The sequence below is a fragment of the Anastrepha obliqua genome, chromosome 5 (assembly GCF_027943255.1).
Source record: "Anastrepha obliqua isolate idAnaObli1 chromosome 5, idAnaObli1_1.0, whole genome shotgun sequence".
Lineage (NCBI taxonomy): Eukaryota > Metazoa > Arthropoda > Insecta > Diptera > Tephritidae > Anastrepha > Anastrepha obliqua.
Window position 1 is genome coordinate 66,300,732 of NC_072896.1, and position 19,546 is coordinate 66,320,277.

The 19,546-nt window shown below is 36.5% G+C and overlaps 1 protein-coding gene across 1 annotated transcript in view; it reads left to right on the forward strand.

Moving 5' to 3' along the window:
- The window catches only part of LOC129248067 (uncharacterized), a 129,669-nt gene that overhangs the window by 42,263 nt on the left and 67,860 nt on the right, over window positions 1-19,546 (forward strand). Inside the window, exon 2 of the mRNA XM_054887498.1 lies at window positions 10,189-10,355. Coding sequence (XP_054743473.1) covers window positions 10,189-10,355 — 167 coding nt within the window. The remainder of the gene's footprint in view (window positions 1-10,188; window positions 10,356-19,546) is intronic.

A 19,546-nucleotide genomic window follows, 5' to 3' on the forward strand; every position in this document is an offset into this window, starting at 1 on the left:
GAGAAAGGAGGTTTTGTGCTAAATAACTGCCAGAAAATCTCAAGTGTGGCACTTTCTCACGTACATAATTATTAGCAAAAATAGTGAGTTTTCATTAATTAGGAGTATACACACATGAGTATGCTTCTTTCTAATCTTAATCGGCCGATCGCAGCGCAGCGCTATAGGCAGCATCTTTTCGTTGCGTGGCAGCATGAAATTCCTCTTCATATCAATTGTTTTTTTGGGCTCGCCGAAATCCGATTTCTTCTTCGTTACATAAAGAACGATAAATGCTACTCCATTGCTGTAGGACCGGAAATTCCTTCCCTGCTCACCGTGGCATTGAAGTCGCCAAGCACGATTTTTATGTTCTGGCGCTCGTAAGGTCGTTCCAGGAGCTCATAAAAGCAAAATTTGGTCGCATCGTCCTCTTCCGTTGGGGAATGTGCGCACTGTTGAAAAATCTCGCTTTAATGTGGATCATTGCGAGACGCCCATCCACCGGAGGGAACAAAAGTACTTGGCGGCGAGGTCTCTTCCACCACAAATCTAACAACGAAGTTGCGCTCCTTTACATCGCTGCTCTGGTAAACGTCGCAATGTCTAATGTTCTTCTTGTCTTGCCCCGTCCATCACATCTTTTGAATGGCATTGATGTTAGCTTTTGTTCTCACGACGACATCAACCAGTCGGGCATATGCACCTCATTAAGGAATCAGACATTCCAAGTGCATGCCTTCAACGCATAGTCCTTAGTTCATTTGCACAGGGTGGGCCATATAGCGTTTGCTTTTTGAACCACCTATTTTTTTGAGAATGGTAACACAAATGACATGTCAAATGTGTTCATAATTTACTTAAAGGTTTGACATTTACGAAATGGGACGCTATACTCCTGAACAAAATTGGGAAATATTGAAAACCTATTTCCAAAGTGGTGAATCTTCTTCTTCTTTTCTGATTTTCACATAGGTGGCTACGTCAATAAGCAAAATTGTCGGATTTGGGGCTCAGAAAATCCACACGTTACTGTAGAGAAACAAATGCTTCCACAACGAGTCACTGTTTGGTGCGGTTTTTGGTCTGGCGGCATCATCGGGCCATTTGTTTCGAAAATGAGAGAGGAGCCGCGGTTACAGTAAATGGCGAGCGTTACCGTGACATGCTCAACGAGTTGTTTCCAAAAATTGAAGAGGATGACATGGACGACTTTTGGTTTCAACAGGACGGTGCAACTTGTCACACTGCCAAAGTTACGCTCGAACTTTTGATTACCGTTTTTGAAAACCGAATAATCAGCCGAAATTCCGATATCAATTGGCCGCCTCGGAGCTGTGATTTAAGCCCGTTGGACTATTTATTATGGGGAGCCGTTAAGGACAAATGCTATGCAAACCATCCAGAGACGATTGATGCTTTAAAACACGAAATCGAAGTTGCCATTCATGAAATTGGAGCCCAAACAATCGAAAATGTGCTTGAAAATTGGGTTGATCGAATGGCCTACTGTGAAGCCAGTCGTGGCAGTCATTGGAACGATATTATTTTTCATTCATAAATGACAATGTTCAATCTTTAAAATAAAAAAAAATGTTTGAAAAAATATTGATTAGTTTTTTTTTTATAGCCGATTCAAAAAGCAAATGTTACATGGCCCACCCTATAGGAGCCGTCATCAGAACAAACAGTTCTCAACTGAAGCTTTGTTTTCTGTTATCATTGGAGGCGATTTTTACGTGGCAGATCCCAAACCTAGCGCACAACTAAATATTCTGGGTTACTTCGCCTTCTCACATTAGCTCGCTCTCGCATGGATATATGCAGAAGAATCGTCCTGGCCACTCCAACTTGAATGACGATCAGGGTCTTTCCGCACGTGGGTGGGCTTCTAGACATGGAACCATCCTACGCGCGAATTATTTAGTTGGAAATGAGTTATACTTTCACTCACACATACAGAAGATGCACTTCGACTTTCATAGGCTCGCTAAAAGGGTTAAATTTGTGGCAGTATATAATTCACTTACACGTTCATAACTTTAAAAATTATGTATATAAATATTTATTATATTTTATTTACATATCTCTTATTTGAAAACTTCAATTTATTGTTTGAAAAATCATTCGATTTTTTCGTTTGTTTCGGGTGGTTAGTTCATACGTATCAAGGTAATTCGTGTAGCTCAATTTGTATTTTATATACCCCTCAGGCTGCCGTAAATCAGTAATATATGAAAATTATGAAAATTAAGATATTAAAGCACTTCATCATACGCCCGGCCCAACCAAGTAAATATATTCTAGTACGTTTGCAAATTTTCAGGGCTTACCACCCTGATTGGGTCATTGCACTTTTTCCGTTAATATAGTTTTACTATGTCTTTGAGAGAAACCCTGCAATTTCATTAAACAATTTTAAGAATCAGATTTACAATAATTGCGTTTTAATGTGGGAAACATAGGCCGGGTTGTTTTGTGGGGAGGCAAAAAATCGCTCATTGCTCTGTGAAAATCATATTCTGGGATCAAAATAAGAAACTTTGCCGAAGGAACCATACCTCTAAAGCGAATTCTGATGTCCCCCAATTTGGGTCGAACTTTTTAGTTTCTTTTCTCATGTAAAGGCCAAAAATGGTGATATTTTGAAATTATTGTATGGATCACTCTAAATGGGTCAAAGTGGGATTTTTCGTTCGACCCAAATTGAGGGGCATCAGAATTCATTTTAGAGGTATGGTTCCTTCGGCAAAGTTTTTTATTTTGATCCCTAGAATACCTACGATTTTCACAGAGCAATAAGCGATTTTTAAATCGACCCGCCCTCCTATTCATATATAGTATATTTACATTTGTAATTAAACCAACATATGTTCTTGGGACATTCCAACTGCTTATACCCTCAACCCACCTAAATCTGACTTATCCTAGACAATATAAGCAACACAAGTCACAATTTTTTAAAATATGTTTTCTATAAAATAGTACTAAATTATATATTGTTGTTTTTAAACACATAATGCGTATAAATACATTAAAATATAACTATTTTCCATTGAGGAAGTGTCGTGTGAGGTACATCGATTTAAAGCTTCCGCCAAGGTTTAAAATAGAATGGCGGTTACACCTCCGCAACTCAAAGCATGTCGCTTTCGCACCACTATCTAATAAATATACCTCTTCCACCTACAATAAACTAGTAAATTATATTCACGCACATTTTGATTTGCGTGCAAAAAACTATACTTGAAAGGCAAGAAATTAATACGAGTAAAACAACGCACAAATGAGATTTCATCCCACTCAAACCACTGAGAGAAAAAAACCAATGAAGACCGAAATGTGCAACTACTTTTACAGGTGGTGTGAGACCCTTAGAACACTGACATGTTCTATTTATGCATTGCCACAAGGAAGGTGTAACTCTAAAGCTAAACCTTAAAAGCACTTGGCAACCCATCCACTCAAACACTTACTAGTTACTGAAAGTGCTTGCACCTGACCTTCTCCTAAGCCACCAGGCGAGGCAGCCTTTGCTGGGTTTAATGAAAAATGTTAGCCAAGTTGAAAAGCGAAAGTAATAAATCAAAAGCCAAACCCTTTGAGAGGCGGCACCAGCCGACCAGCGACCGATGCCGTTTGTCTTGCTCTAAGTGTATGCATCAAAAATTAAAATGTTACGCTTATCAAGTTGCTCACAGAAACGCTAATTACAAATGTACGAGTTGTTGTTGGTCGTTTGAAATTTAAGGCGACAAGGCAACAAGAATTTGAACCTTGGCAAATTTTAGGTCTATGTCAGCCAACTTATCTTTCATGTTACAGTGTAATAAAATACAAAAATATTTAAAGTAATTGCACATTTCTAGTTTTACTTGGGTAATCCAATTCTTATGCTCAAATTTTATTAGTCAATTAATTAAAATAATCGTAGATAAAAAAAAGTCGCCAAGCCAACACTCATCTAACAAATAATTACACATTCAACTTGATTGGTCAAATAAATAAGAAAATGAAATGGTAATAAATAAGGAAGCTAAAACAACATTCAGTAATACCGTACGTAGCAGGTTTATAGCGTAGACAGACGCTAGATTAATCGGGATTACCGGAGTAATTAATTCTTAAAATGAAAATTGTAGGTTATTGCGGGGAGTAGTGATTTACTTATTGGATAGTTTTTTCGGTAAAGATAGACCGCAGGCAACAGATATATAGAAATATTTTATTTCGTAAGCTGCTCCGAAATGTCGAAACAATTAATGTTAGTTCGAATGAGTTGTGCAAACTGGCATTGGATCCAGCCTTTCTTATTCTTCTCTTGAAAAGTTTGAATATTATTCACATTAGATATTAACTGTCATTTTTCGGCACTGTTGCCATCGAAGATCACCTTAATCCGCATTAGTTGCTCTTAATTCCTGAGAAATTCTATGCATATTCTATTTACTCTAATATAAACGCAGTATTTATATAAATAAAGTAAAAAAAAAGAAAATATTGTAAAATTTACAAATAGCGAAATATAAATATCCGCATATAAGGCGCGTATATCCATTAGGTATATAAAGGGTTACCGGGGAAGTCGGCTTACATACTTAAAAATATATTTATTAAGATCGTTTTTGATTAATTTGTTTATATGACAAGCTGTTTAAAACTTCACAATTTTCGATATACAGTGAGACCCCTCTTCGGCGGATACTCACCTTCAGTCTACTTTTGTGTCCGTCAAAGAAAAGTGTCCCCTTAAAAGAGAGCAACTTCTTCCGATACATAAATTTTGTACCGAAAAAAGCGTCCGCTCAAGGGAGCTGCCCGGCTAATAGGAGTGCCGTTAGAATAGTTTAACTGCATTCTGATTACTTAAAAAATACATTTTGTTTCCTTGTACGCCCACTTTCTTAAATTTTAGTTTATAAGTCCGACTTTTTTCTGTTTTTAAGTAAAGATTGTGTGAGTTAATGAAAATCATCAACCGAATTTCAACCATGGTTTATTTGAAATGGTTTATTGATAAAATATTGTAAATACAATTTTTCAATTGTTCGCTACTTCACACCATTAGAACAAAATAAAAAACATTGTGTGGAAACTATTCTACAAATTGTTTTAAAACTTGTGTGTATTTTTGCTATCTAAAGTATTTTATTATAAGAATATTTTCCGAAACTCTGGAAAGTGGCAGAGATTATTGCATTGTCCAAACCGGGTAAAGATCCAACTACCGTGTCATCATATAGACCAATAAGCTTACTACCGACAATATCTAAAATTGCTGAAAAATTACTGCATGACCAAATATGACAGTCAACGTTCAGATATTCATCAAATGCTGCTGGAGTTCCGCAAGGAAGCGTTCTTGGACTACTACTAGTTATATGTTTTATTCACCGCAGATATACCACCTCCTGACGAAACTAATTCTTCAGTTGCCACGTTCGCAGACGAACAATATTATTAGCATGAGACAAAACGCAGTTAAAGAATGTTTTGATAACTGGTGCCTAAAAATAAATGAAGACTAAACCGTATAGGTTAAAAATATTTACTAACAAAACCAAATTTACTGCAGTTCCAATTAAAATAAATGGGAAAGCAATTACAATAGAACCAACTACTAAATACTTGGGAATTCACTTGGACTCCAAACTAAATTGGAATCACCACGTAAAGCAAAAGGTCAAACAAATAAAAGAAAAATTTCGACAACTTCATTGGTTAGTCTGCTCAAAGTCCAGACTTACTATACAGGACAAGTTGTTGTGTTGCTATGTACAAAACTATGATCAAACTAATCTGGCTATATTGACTACAGGTGTGGGGGATGGCTAAACAAACTCATATAGAAAAAATCCAAAGACAACAATGAAAGATTCTTCGGATTTTGACCATGTCTGACAGGTACGCGAAAAATGATGACATCCTCGAGACTTTTGATATAGCAACAGTAGACGAAGAAATCAAAAAGACAACAACAAGGCACTTTGAAAAAATACACACACAGTAATGCAGAAATCAACAAACTTCTTGAAAGGGAAAGAAACACAAAAAGACGTCTAAAGAGGACCCGTCCGAGCGACCTAATAAATGCTAAAAAACAATAAATATGTAAAAATAGTTAAAAGGCTGTTATAAAGCTAACAGGTCAGTCCATAAGTGCGTGCGTTTTTTAAAGGTGGTTTTAAAATTAATAAAAAAGATGTTTAAAGTATTTATTAATCAATAATATATTTTCGTTCATTATTTACAATGTCTTACTAACGTTTACGCAAATTTTTAATTCCCTGCTCAAAAAATTGTTTGTCCTTGGAGCCAAAATACGCTTCGATAACCCTTTTTATAGCTTCTTGTGAGGAGTAGTTCTTGTTGCTCTTTTGAGATTAAAGTTCACGGAAAAGGTGATAATCACAAGGTGCAATATCCGGAGAGTATGGTGGGTGCGGCATTAGCTCCCATCCGAGCTCGTTCAGCTTGCCTAATGTTTGCCTTGCGGTATGAGATCTTGCGTTGTCGTGGCGAAAAAAACTTTGCGTCTATTCACTAAAAACGCTCGATTTTTGTTAAGTGCCTCATTCAGGTTTGATAGCTGAATAATAATCAGCAGTTATCATCTGGTTTGGTTCCAGAAGTTCATAATAAACAATACCGGCCATATCCCCCCAAATAGACAGGAGAATCTTATTGGGGTGAAGGCCATTTCTAGGGATCGGTTCTGGTGTTTCATCTTTATCCAACCATTGGCGTTTGCCTACAGGAATATTGTAAAGGACCCATTTTTCATCGCCAGTAACGAAACGATTCAAAAAACTTTCAGCTACATAGTCGATATTATTTTTAAAAACTGAATAGTTGAGTGAAATTGGGAAAGAATAACAAAATACAACCGGATTAAGTTGGCACACTGTGTCGCGCATTGCGAAATTGAAATTAATAAGCAATTTAAAAAATCTGTACCCCATGTCCAGTACAGTGTGTAGTTTTGATTAACGTGGTGAAAGTATTTGTGACCCTTCACTTGATTTACGTTGCCAGTTGCATTTGCGTCTGTGTGAAGAACAAAAATAATAATTCTGGGAACCTCGGGCTTAAGTTTATGTGAATTTTCTTTACATCTCATGAGTTCAGCTATATTTTAAAAGTATTGGTATCCGGTGATTCTTCTTAAAGCAAAAAATAAAGTTCACAGCAAAGTCTTCACACGATGATATTCAAACTTGATTGAGGAAACATTTTTGCTTTTACTACATTTTTCACTGTGCAAAATTTATTCGAGTTTAACAGTTACTTGTATAACTATTTATTAACTAAAAGCTAAGTCAATGGCATCTGATCGGTTCCATGCTTTGAATTTGAGTGAAAATGTCCGTTTTGCTAACGTATAGTACAGAACTCACTTCGCTCCGCCAGTTTTTGTTTTTTGTTTCTGTTTTTCTTTTTTTTTATTTACTTCCATAAAATATTACACCTGATGTTAGACACTAAGCAATTTAATTAATTGCAAAGAGATGGAATGAGAGTGATATTGAAGGGTCAATACTCTCAAGCTCATTTAGAATAAATATACATAGCATTTAAAACAAGTGACTAAAACCGGTGACAAATACGATTAGTTAACAACTGACTTCATAGAATTTGCAAGATCTGTTGGTGTTTGACGGTTAAGCCGACTTTGGGTAGATTTTTATTTATTTGAGAAGATTTGTCTAGATTAGTCTACTTATGTGTCTTCTGCTTTGTATTGTCTCGTAAATAGTATCGATATCAAGGTCGCGTTGAATATCTGAGTTAGGTATGTACCAATGTGCGTCGGTCATAGCCGTAAGTATTTTACACTGGACTCATTGCAGTATGCTTAGATTACTTTTTGCAGCAGTGCACAAGTCCTCAATTCCATATTTCCCGATCGGTACAATTTTCGTTCGATAAATAAGTAATTTATTTTGTAATGATAATTTGAACAGATAGTAAAATTGTTTCTTTAACGATTTCTAACTTCATTTCATTTTTTTGGATGTATGATAGTATACTACAAGGTGGCGCAACAGTAACCTTGCGATGTTTTTTGCCTGTAACGTAAAAAAAAAATGAAAAACTTTGATTCTTCTTGTGGATTATTTTTATTTGGTCTTTTAATTTTTTTTACATCAAGTCGAGAATATGATGTCATGTAAATGGCCGCCGCCACAGTTGATTGCCATTCGAGCCATTTTTATGGCATTTTCCATCACTTTGGCCAAAACTTCCGGCGATAGCTCCTCACATTCTTGACGGATATTGTCTTTAAGAGCTGCAACAGTCTGAGGCTTGTTGACATAAACCCGCGACTGCAAAAAGCCCCACAAAAACAAGTCTGGAGTGGTCAAACATCCGTCCTGTTGGAACCACATGTTTTCCAATCCCAATTCCTCAAGTTGCACCAAAAAGAACTCGTTGATCATTGCTCTGTAGCGCTCACCATTCATAACCGTTTGGCCTGCGACGTCTTCGAAGAAAAAAGGTCCGATGACTCCTCCAGCGAAAACAGCACACCATACAGTGTCTTTGAGCGGGTGTAATGGCTCGTCGTGGGTTACACGCAGATTTTCAGTGCCCCAGAAGCGCAAGTTTTGCTTATTTACGTACCCGCTAAGATGGAAATGGGCCTCATCACTCATGATTATTTTTGATGAAAAATCATCTTCCTCTTGGTGGTGATTAAGGATGGCTTAAGCATATGTTAGACGCGATTGGCGGTCAGCAGCTAACAGCTGATACACCGTCTGGACTTTGTACGGAAACATCTTCAAATCTTGTACCAAAATTCGCTGTAAAGACCGTCGACTGATACCCATTTGCGTGGCACGTCGTCTGGTCGATGTCGACGGCGCTTCCATGACATCCTCGGCTACAGCAGCAATATTCTCTGCAGAACGGCTACTCCGGGGTCTGCCACGCCTGGCAGCAACTCGTGTTGAGCCAGTATCTTCGAGGCGAGCGGCTAAACCTCGCAGTGTTTCACCAGTAGGCGTTGGACGGCGAGGAAATCTGCGACAAAATTCACGTTGTGCCAAAGTCACCGACCGATTATTGGTCAAATAAATAGTCAGCAATATTCCGCGTTCTGGAGCAGTGTAGCGTAACATTGTTTATTAACGTGTATTTCGCATGTGTTTACTACACAAATGTCAAAACAGAACTGACATTAGGGGCCAATCGCAAAATTTATAGCATTTTCTGATAGGAGAATTACTTTAGCGCCACCTGTTAGTATGATAGTAAAATGAAAAAAGTTAGTTGTTTTCGAGATTTAATCATTGTTGAACATTTAAAATATCTTTTGTTATTTTTAACGTTTGTAAAATTTTTTAATATTTTTAATTTCAGGAGTAAATTAAACTTAACCCAATTCAATTGATTGAACTCAATTTTCTGCCAAAGATATCATTTAACTTTTCATAAATTCACAAGCACATTTCAAAGAAAAAGCTCATAATTAAAAAAACAAAACATTTTTCTTTCATTTGCTTATTTAAATACTATATCTACAAGTCCTGGGCTTTCTTTGTATGAAGGTGGCAAAAAAGAAGTTCAGACCACCCAATTCAAACTTCAATCGCCCACATCGTCCTCGCCCTATAAATTTCTCTTGCGCTGTCTGATTTGAAATTAAGTTTTTGTTGTTCTAACGCAAATAATTGCACATTGGGTTTAAATATTAAAACCACTCGCTTTGCATAGAAATAACAAAGTTTCTACCTGAGTTCATAACCGCTACCGCTCGCCTCTCTGTTTCTTTTGCCATTTGCCCCTTTTGATGTTGTTATTTACCCTTTTTGTAATTACATACATATGTAGACACATACATACATACATACTGGTATGCAATAATCTCTAGGGTTCATTGTGGCAGCAGTCAGTTCACTTGCCACTTTAGTGAGCAAGACAATTATGTCGAGTTTGTTGGTTTGGTAAGTTTTTGTTGTTGTCATTATTACTTTTGCTTCCCAACTAGTCGGAAATGTTAATTTAGCAGGTGGCCTTGCCCTCCTCAGCAATTCCAAAAGCCAATTTAATTAATATTTAAATGTTTGCGTGCACTCACGAGTTCGTAAGTTCAATTTGTGTTTGTTTAACATTTATCTGTATATAATAATTATTTGCTTGAATTTCGTATGATTTTCCCCATTGTTTAATTTTACTTCTTCTCTTGTGAATACTTCATTTTAGCTCATTGTGGAAATCAACAGCCAAGTGGCGCTCTTTCGTGATATGCTAATACATGTTGGCCAGACTAAAGACTGTCCCGAATTGCGGGAGAAAATTCGAAAATTGCGAAGAACCTGCGTTGAAGCATGCAAACACACAGGACAAATAATAATGCCTCAGGTGAAAAGGTGAGTGATGCAAAAGTATATTTGTATATATATTTGAGAAACAAAATTAATATTTATTCAGCAATCAAAATCGGCAGAGGAAGAGAAAACAGAGCGCTAAAATAAATTTCAATTGGCTGAAAGAAATCAAATATGTTCCGCAATATTCATTGTTGCATTTTGAATTTACAAAAACTATGAGTACACGTGTAGACGAAAGTCTTATTGCCAGTGCGTTAGTTTATAAATGAAATGATTACGCCGGCTGACATGGTTCTTAGGTATGGCTTCTGAATGCAAAGTTCTTTTTTCTTCTTTTTGATGTGAAACATCTATAGACTCACTTGTAAGCCGAATCGTTGGCGTGGCGACCCGTCTATACTAAGGTATACATATATATATTTTATGTGTAGTAGTATGAGAAGTGCTAAGCCAATTTCAAAGGAACAACTCGCAAATGATGTGGGTTAAAGTGTGTTAGTATGTGTGCCATGTTAGAGAGACAAATGTAGAGTTGCTAAAGAGCGGCAAGTTGGATGCTCGTGAGTGCTTAGTAAATGTTGGTGCGTTATGTGTTTTTGAATGTGTTCGGTAATTTGCTATGTAGATAATAGGAATTCGATTACGGAGAATTCATGGGAAGCTCGAAGGCTGGCTAGAGTGGGCACCTTTGAGGCGCGCTCTCTGTGCGAAGAAATGACAAAGGTCAGTGTTTGAGTTGAAAAATATCAAAAGGTCACAGAAAGCAGAGCCACAGAAGAAAGAAGTTTCATTACTCAATTATTTAAACAAAGTGGAACTATTTTGCAATGCCAAATTTATTGCTTTATTAATTCGAAATGAAAAGTGCAAACTTATTTAATAGCAAATTCGAGATATGCCAGCTCGTAATGAGCAAAAGTTGAAATTGAATAAAAAGTTTAAGCCTATGGAGGAAGGCATATTTTAAAGACACATTTTGATTATCATACAAAGTGACACAAAATTAATCATGCTATCGGATTATTTATGGTGGGCGTAAAGGTCAAAAGTCATCACTCAATATAATTTCTTTATTTATTATTGTATTTTTTTAATTTTATTTAATAATTTTCAAATACAAATCTGGATGATTAATTTTGCGCCACCTGAAAATTCAAAAATTCCATCACTCAAAATCATTTTTTTATTTAAAATTTTTTAAATTTTATTTATTGTAATAATTTTCAAATACAAAACTGGATAATTAATTTTGCGCCACCAGAAACGTCAAAAAATTTCATCACTCAAAGTCATTTTTTTATTTAATTTTTTTTTTTTAATTTTATTTAATAATTTTCAAATACAAAACTGGATGATTAATTTTGCGTCACCTGAAAAGTCAAAAAATTTCATCACTCAAAGCCATTTTTTTATAAATTTTTTTTTTTTATTTAATTTTCAAATAAAAAACTGGATGATTAATTTTGCGCAACCTGAAAATTCAAAAAATTTCAGCACTCAAAGCACACTTCTAAAAGAATTTCAATTGCAAATTAACAACAATCCAAGATAATCTACTACCAAATATGGAACAACAATAGATGCTGTATTTGTGAGATATCTTGATGAAATATTATCAATACTTTTGTAACGTACTTTAGTTATCATCGACCAATCGTCACAGTAATACTGGCAGAGGAAACATCGAATATAACTATTATTGAAGTCACAGATGAAAATATTTAAATTGTGGCTTGATATTAATATCGAATTTTGATATCACATGTAAATAAATGTTTATTAAATAAAGTTACCATTTTCTGTAAGAAATTCGTAGTACTTCATTTTTTCATTAGGCTATATTTAATTTCTGTAATAATATTATCTTTTATGCATATTACTTGTACACACACGATGTTTCACATCTGCCCGGCGTCCCATGACGGCTCACATTTTTTTTTGATTGGCGCAATACCCTTTAATCGATTTTGGCCAAGTTTAACAAATCGCGCCAGTCATCTCTTTCTCGAGCTCACCGGCACCAATTTGAAACACCGAGTGAGGTCAATTCCTTTTCCACATGAAAGAGGCCTTTCTGCGAATACTTTCAGAACCAGATGGCTTATATCCGTTTATATCCATTCGACATGATCCCTTCAGAGAGAACTTCACTACTCAATTTCCTACTTAGTCCAAAGTAGCACCTCTTGGCAGGAGAGATTCTTCATTGGATTTCAAGGCTGACATTATTATCGATGTTAATAGGAAATGTCTTTCCAAATTCTGACTGCCTTGCTGGTATTGAGCAACATCATCTTGCACAACGCGGCATATAGGCAACTACTTTTCGTGCTGTCGAAAGCGGCTTTAAAATGGTGTGTGTCGACGAATCTTTGTGTGTGCCGATTCTCCTTTCATGGGTATATTCCAGGTCTCAGCGTGCTGTGAATATCGGGTCAATTGTGGATTTTCCAGACCATAAGTCACTCTGATAAAGTCCAATCAGTTGGTTGATGGTGGGTTTCAGCCTTCCACACAGTACGCTCGCTAGAACCTATATTTAGAAGACTAATTACGCAGTAGCTGACTTGTGCAGTGAGTGTAGGATCACCCTTGTTATGAATTAAGCAGAGCACACTTGCACTCCAATCGACAGGTATGCATTCTTCCGACCATATTTTGCATAGGAGCTACTAATTAACTTAAAAAAAAATGTTACATGGAATCATGAGATATAAAAAGGGAGATGGAGGCTCATATTTTTTCTTAGCGTTATTGTTCGTATCATGCTCTTGTTAACTTTCACATGTCCGTATCTTGGAAGTAAAATATTTTATTATTTCATCTGCATGTATTAGGTTGGGGAATAAGTTCGTAGCGTTTTTACCGAAGGCTTTTATTTAAACAAAAACCAATAATTATATAAATAGGTTAATCAATTATGTATTCGCCGTTATTCGCCTCTTCACACCTCCTAACCCATTTGTTGATGCCGTTCCGCCAAAAATACACTGGTCTGGTGTCAAAGAAGTTATTGAGCCTCTTCGTTATCGAAGGTAACGCCCTTCATATGGTTTAACAGGGAGCGAAAAAGATGGTAATCGGTCAGGAAAATATGGTGGATGCTGAAGGATCTCCCATTCGATTCCCTGGAGCGCTGCTTTGACGACTTGTGCAACATGGGGCATAACGTTTATATAGCTCCCAGCGATTTTTACCTATTCGAAAAACGTTTTGCGCCCGTAGAGGCCATCCAAAAGGCTTGTACCGATATCCAGAAGGAGATTCCGGTCAGTGACATGAAATACTCTTTCGAAAAGCTTTTAGATCGCGTAAAACAGTGTATCGAGGCCAGAGGGGACTATTTTTAATAAATAAACTGGAAGTTACGAGTATCAGAACAAAGCTCCTGTCGTTTCTATTTTGGCTCAGTCTTGTTTATTTTGGACTTCACCTTGTATATTTCTACACTACGCTATTGTAAAAGGAGAGCATGAAATCGACGCGCTAAAACTAAAAGTTTTCCCTTTTGGGTTTAAAAATATCAATTAAAATTTTCCAACAATTTTGTTCGAAGGTATACAAACAGCCTCTACATATTTAATTTGGTATATTTGTAGATGTGTGCGAGTATGAAATTCGAATGCCTTTGCACTTGTGGGTGAGTGTTTAAAATTTTGCTTTATGTTTTTCTCCTATGGTGTGCAAACTTTTTATCAATTGTTTTGGTACGAATTGCTCGTTTTTCCCCACATGGACTTGACAACAAATTGTGTTTTGCATTTAGGTGGAATAATTTAGAGTTAAAACCACATTTCAAAACTAGAAAATGTTTTCCACCGGCATCAATAAAAACGGAGTTTCTGAAAAACATTTCTTAAATTATTGTATCTCAGTAATTTGATAAAATAGATTATTTGATAAATGCTGCCCTTTGGTAATTAAATAATGCTATATATCCGCCGCGGCGGCCGCCGTAGCCGAATGGGTTAGTGCGTGGTTACCATTCGGAATTCACAGAGAGGTCATTGGTTCGAATCTCGGTGAAAGCAAAATTAATAAAAACATTTTTCTAATAGCGGTCGCCCCTCGGCAGGCAATGGCAAACCTCCGAGTGTATTTCTGCTCCTCATAAAAATATCTGCCGTTCGGAGTCGGCTTGAAACTGTAGGTCCCTCCATTTGTGGAACAACATCAAGATGCACACCACAAATAGGAGGAGGAGCTTGGCCAAATACCTAACAGAAGTGTACGCGCCAATTATTTATTTTTTTTATATATCCTTCCGTAAAAAATTTTAAGTTCTTTTTAAATTAAATTCTTTTTTGTTGATATGAGACTGGTTTCCGATAAATTTTGTGCCCCGAACAAGATTCGGGGGTATAAAATGTATACCCTGCTGCCTTGATATGCGTAGGAGCTCCTTCAACTGTCTTCGGTACCCTTTTGTGGCAGTTTTAAAGCACATCTCGTTTCTTGTGAGGCTGCATGGAATACCACAAGGCAATGTAGTTAAATTGGAATTAGTTGCTGTAAATATAGAAATTGTCGGGCCGGGTAAATTAGACTTTTTGATATAATATATGTATTAGGGCAGGTCGATTTAAAAATCGCTCATTGCGCTGTAAAAATCGTATTCTAGGGATCAAAATAAGAAACTTTTTCGAAGGAACCATACCTCTAAAACGAATTCTGATGTCCCCCAATTTGGGTCGAACGAAAAATCCCACTTTGGCCCATTTAGAGACTCCAATCGAGTCCAAATGTATGACCGACCCCCACTAACTTTGGACGGCCGATCCACCCATGCCAGTGGCACACCCCCTGGAACTCCCCTGGGGGGTTCCCCATACAATTATTTCAAAATATCACCATTTTTGGCCTTTACATGAGAAAAGAAACTAAAAAGTTCGACCCAAATTGGGGGACACCAGAATCCGTTTTAGAGGTATGGTTCCTCCGGCAAAGTTTCTTATTTTGATCTCTAGAAGACGATTTTCACAGAGCAATGGGCGATTTTTTTGCCTCCCACAAATCGACCCGGCCTAATATGTATGCTAGATCCAAGCCCGTGAAACTTGTGTGTGTACCTCACATTGACTTCCGCAAAAGCTGTGGAGATGAAAAAGAAATTGAGTCGGTATAATACCTCCTCTGTGAATGTCCTGCACTTTAAAGAGGCCGTGCCAAATATTTCGGTGATTATTTCTTTGAAGACCTGGGAAATTTGCACAATGTCTCACTTCTTAAAAAAATCTAAGTGGTTTAAGCAATTTAGTTAGGGGATGGAAATGAAATGCAGGTATCACAATGGGCCTTAGGGTCACCGAGTGTCTTTTCCTAGACAAGCAACCTGGCGAACAGTGTCCTATATACACGCATATGCGAATTTTTTTGCTACGATTTAAAAATAATTGTGTGACATCTATTTTGTTGTTTCTAGTTTCACTTTACATGATTAAATTTTGTCTAGCATTTATTAGGTCGCTTTGTCGGGTTCTCTTTAGACGTCTTTTTGTGTTTCTTTCCCTTTCAAGAAGTTTGTTGATTTCTGCATTACTGTGTGTGTGTATTTTTTCTTGTTGTTATCTTTTTGATTTCTTCGTCTACTGTTGCTATATGAAAAGTCCCGTGGATGTCATCATTTTACGTGTACCTGTCAGACATGGTCAAACTCCGAAGAATCTTCCATTGTTGCCTTAGTATTTTTTCTATATGAGTTTTTTAGCCATCCCCCACACCTGTAGTCAATATAGCCAGATTAGTTTGATCATAGTTTTGTACACTAACAGCTTGTTCTGTATAGTGAGTCTGGATTTAGAGCAGACTAACCAATGAAGTTGTCGAAGTTTTTCTTTTATTTGTTTGACCTTTTGCTTTACGTGGTGATTCCAATTTAGTTTGGAGGAATTCCCAAGTATTTAGTAGTTGGTTCTAATGTAATTGCTTTGTCATTTATTTTAATTGGAACTGCAGTAAATTTTGTTTTGTGAGTAAATATAACCTATACGGTTTTGTCTTCATTTATTTTTAGGCACCAGTTATCAAACCATTCTTTAACTGAGTTTGTGTATCGCTGCAGTCTTTCAGAAGCGATAATTGAGCTTTTTTCTCATGCTAATAATATTGTTCGTCTGCGAACGTAGCAATTGAAGAATTAGTTTCGTCAGGAGGTGGTATGTGTGCGGTGAATAAAACATATAACTAGTAGTAGTCCAAGAACGTTTCCTTGCGGAACTCCAGCAGCATTTGATGAATATCTGAACATTGACTGTCATATTTAATATAAAAACTTCGGTCGGTTAAGTAACTCTTTGTGATGAGATAGTAGTCAAAAGGTAACGTTATATAATATTTATTTTGTGGAGTAAACCTTTGTGCCACACTTTGTCAAACGCTTTAGCTACGTCCAAAAATACTGCGGCACTGTACGAGGATCGATTGGTTTCAAAGTCTGATTGGATTTTATTTGTAATTCTATGGATCTGCTAGATAGTCGAATGTTTTTTTCTAAATCCAAGTTGATGATCCGGTATTATAGGTTTTAGGTCTAGAAATTGGCTTAGTTGATCATGCAGTAATTTTTCAGCAACTTTAGATATTGTCGGTAGTAAGCTTATTGGTCTATATGATGACACGGTAGTTGAATCTTTACCCGGTTTTGGAGAATGCAATAATCTCTGCCACTTTCCAGAGTTTCGGAAAATATTGTAAGCGGAACATTGCATTAAAAACGTTTCGCAAAAATATATGCAAGGTGAAGTCCAAAATAACCAAGGCTGACGTCATAAAAATGTTTTTGATGGCGCCATCTTTTTAATGAGTTAGTGTGTTGGAAGTTACATCCCTAGCTGCCCTCCAGTGAAAGCTTGGTGACATTCGGTTTAGTGGAAGCGAAGTTGTTGCGTCTAAAGTGTCAGTATGTTTGCGTCATCGGTGCAAAAATGAGTTTCGAACGAAGAGCTAATATCAAGTTTTCTTTTAAAATCGGTAAAACGTTTACCGAAACATTTGAATTGATGAAAACAGTTTATGGCGATGATTGTCTATCTCGTGCCAGAGTTCATGAACAAACATTTGAATTGACAAAAAGAGAACAACCGATTTATGATTTCTTTTTCCGAGAAACATAATAAAACTCAGAAATATATTATTCTTATTGATCGCAAATTTTAAAACCTCAAAATTATTGTAGGATAAATCTTTTTTTATATAACTCATAATTGTTATAGTTCTTGTTTAAAAGTGTAAAATGTCCTATAACCTGTTATGTATGGAAAATATGAAAACTTTATTTACTGAATCTTTGACATTTGATATCACAAACTAGTTCTTTAAAAGGTTTACTAAATAAACAGAACACTGAAATTCATCATTAACAGTCTGTAGCTCTGGCAGCATTTGCATGCATGCAATATTTTCACATATTCATGCAAATTAGGGTAGCTGTGTTATTGATAGCAAATTGCATTAATTTGTGCGTTCGCATGCCTAAAGAATCGCCAATTACTATGCTGGTGTATATGGAATGCACGTGTATTCCACCATCAGTATACCGTCATCATTAAATCACATTTTAATCAACACCTCGACGTAGCTACGGTGCCATATGAATATTGTAAGCGAGTGACTCACGAAGTGCATCAAACTGATTGAATTTAATAATTAATATGCAAAAACCCATTGGGCAAAAAATAGCTGCACGCTCACAGCCTCTGCCGATAGTGATATAATTTTGAGTTGAATAAACTAAAGGATATCATAAATACGCGCTCGCATGCACCACCACAGGGAGTCTGAGAGAATATAAAAATATTAAATGGAAATAAAAGTAAGCGTGTAGTAATGGCTTTTAATCAGAGTTTATTAGATGTTCAGAATGCACATACGCACTTATATATTGGTCTATGAATAAGTTCGTGCGGTTTTTTTCGAAATTTGAATTTCGGATCATTCCCATGGCTTTTAAACGTTTGGAAATGGTTGATTGATCAACTCCCAAAGTTTTTGCAACCTCTTCTTGCGTTTGAGCCGGATCTTGATCGAGCAATTCCTCCAATTCGGTATCCATGAACTTTGGCGGCGCGGCCAAAATCACCACTTTTAAAGCGTGCAAACCACTTCTGGCACGTTCGCTCAGCTAGAGCATGCTCACCATAAACTTCCACCAAGATACGATGACTTTCGGCTGCTTTTTTCTTCATATTAAAGAATTCCCCGCAAAAACACATTATTTGGCACGAAATTCGACATTTTCAAGTGTGGTAAAAATATTGTTGTTTACGCTTCAAATAAAAAACTTATACTGACGTTTGTGCCTTACGACAGTAGCTCTCCAATGAATGTTTGGAAATGTGGATCGATGGAATAATAATCAAGTTACGCCATCTGTTGTAAAACCGCACGAACTTATCCATATCCACATATAACGCTACAATATCATTCAGGGAATTAAGTCTTGAACTTATTTTTTGAAAACGTAGAAGTTCTTTAATATAAGGAAATGTTAAATCTTAAAATGTAAGGTTTTTTCTGAATATGTAACCAATTAATTTGTTTTAATTCATAAATTGCTATTTAGATTTATATATATTATATATTTATAATTGGACAATGCGGATGATGGAACATATTGAAAAAGTTGCTAAAATATTATAATAAGGACTGCGAAGATAACCCGGACACATATGGCATTTTCCTATTTTACTCTTGTTACAAATTGTCGTTTATAATAAACCCTTGAAGTAACACGCTGGATGGATTTTCTCCTCTGTAAGGCCCAGAGCTTAAAGTAAGGAATTTCAAAACGTGTTACAAAATAAGCTGCAGGAAAGAAATTATAATTTCCGGTCTATTCAGATGCGCAGCTCGTGCGTCAATATATAACATTGGACGGTGGCTCACGGTCAATCGATGGAGAGTGGCCATATGAAATCTGCTGAAGTGAAAGTCTGTTGAGTTCGGCGAAAATAGTTTGATGCCACGAAACTTCTTCAAGAATCTGGACGGAGCTTAGCATTAAACGAGGTCGGCGAAGACAGTGATGTAGTTGGTGGAGAATGCACAGGCGTGGACGAGAGTGTTGCTAATACAAAAATGGCGAGAGTAACTGCCTGGGAAATCAGGGCAAGCATCGAAGCAATTAAACGAAATTTTATGAATCAGAGTATTTAATTTGATATTTCGCAATCCTATGGAGATGTGATGGGCAGCCCATATTGCGAACAGTGGACAGCTGCTAAGCAGAAGGA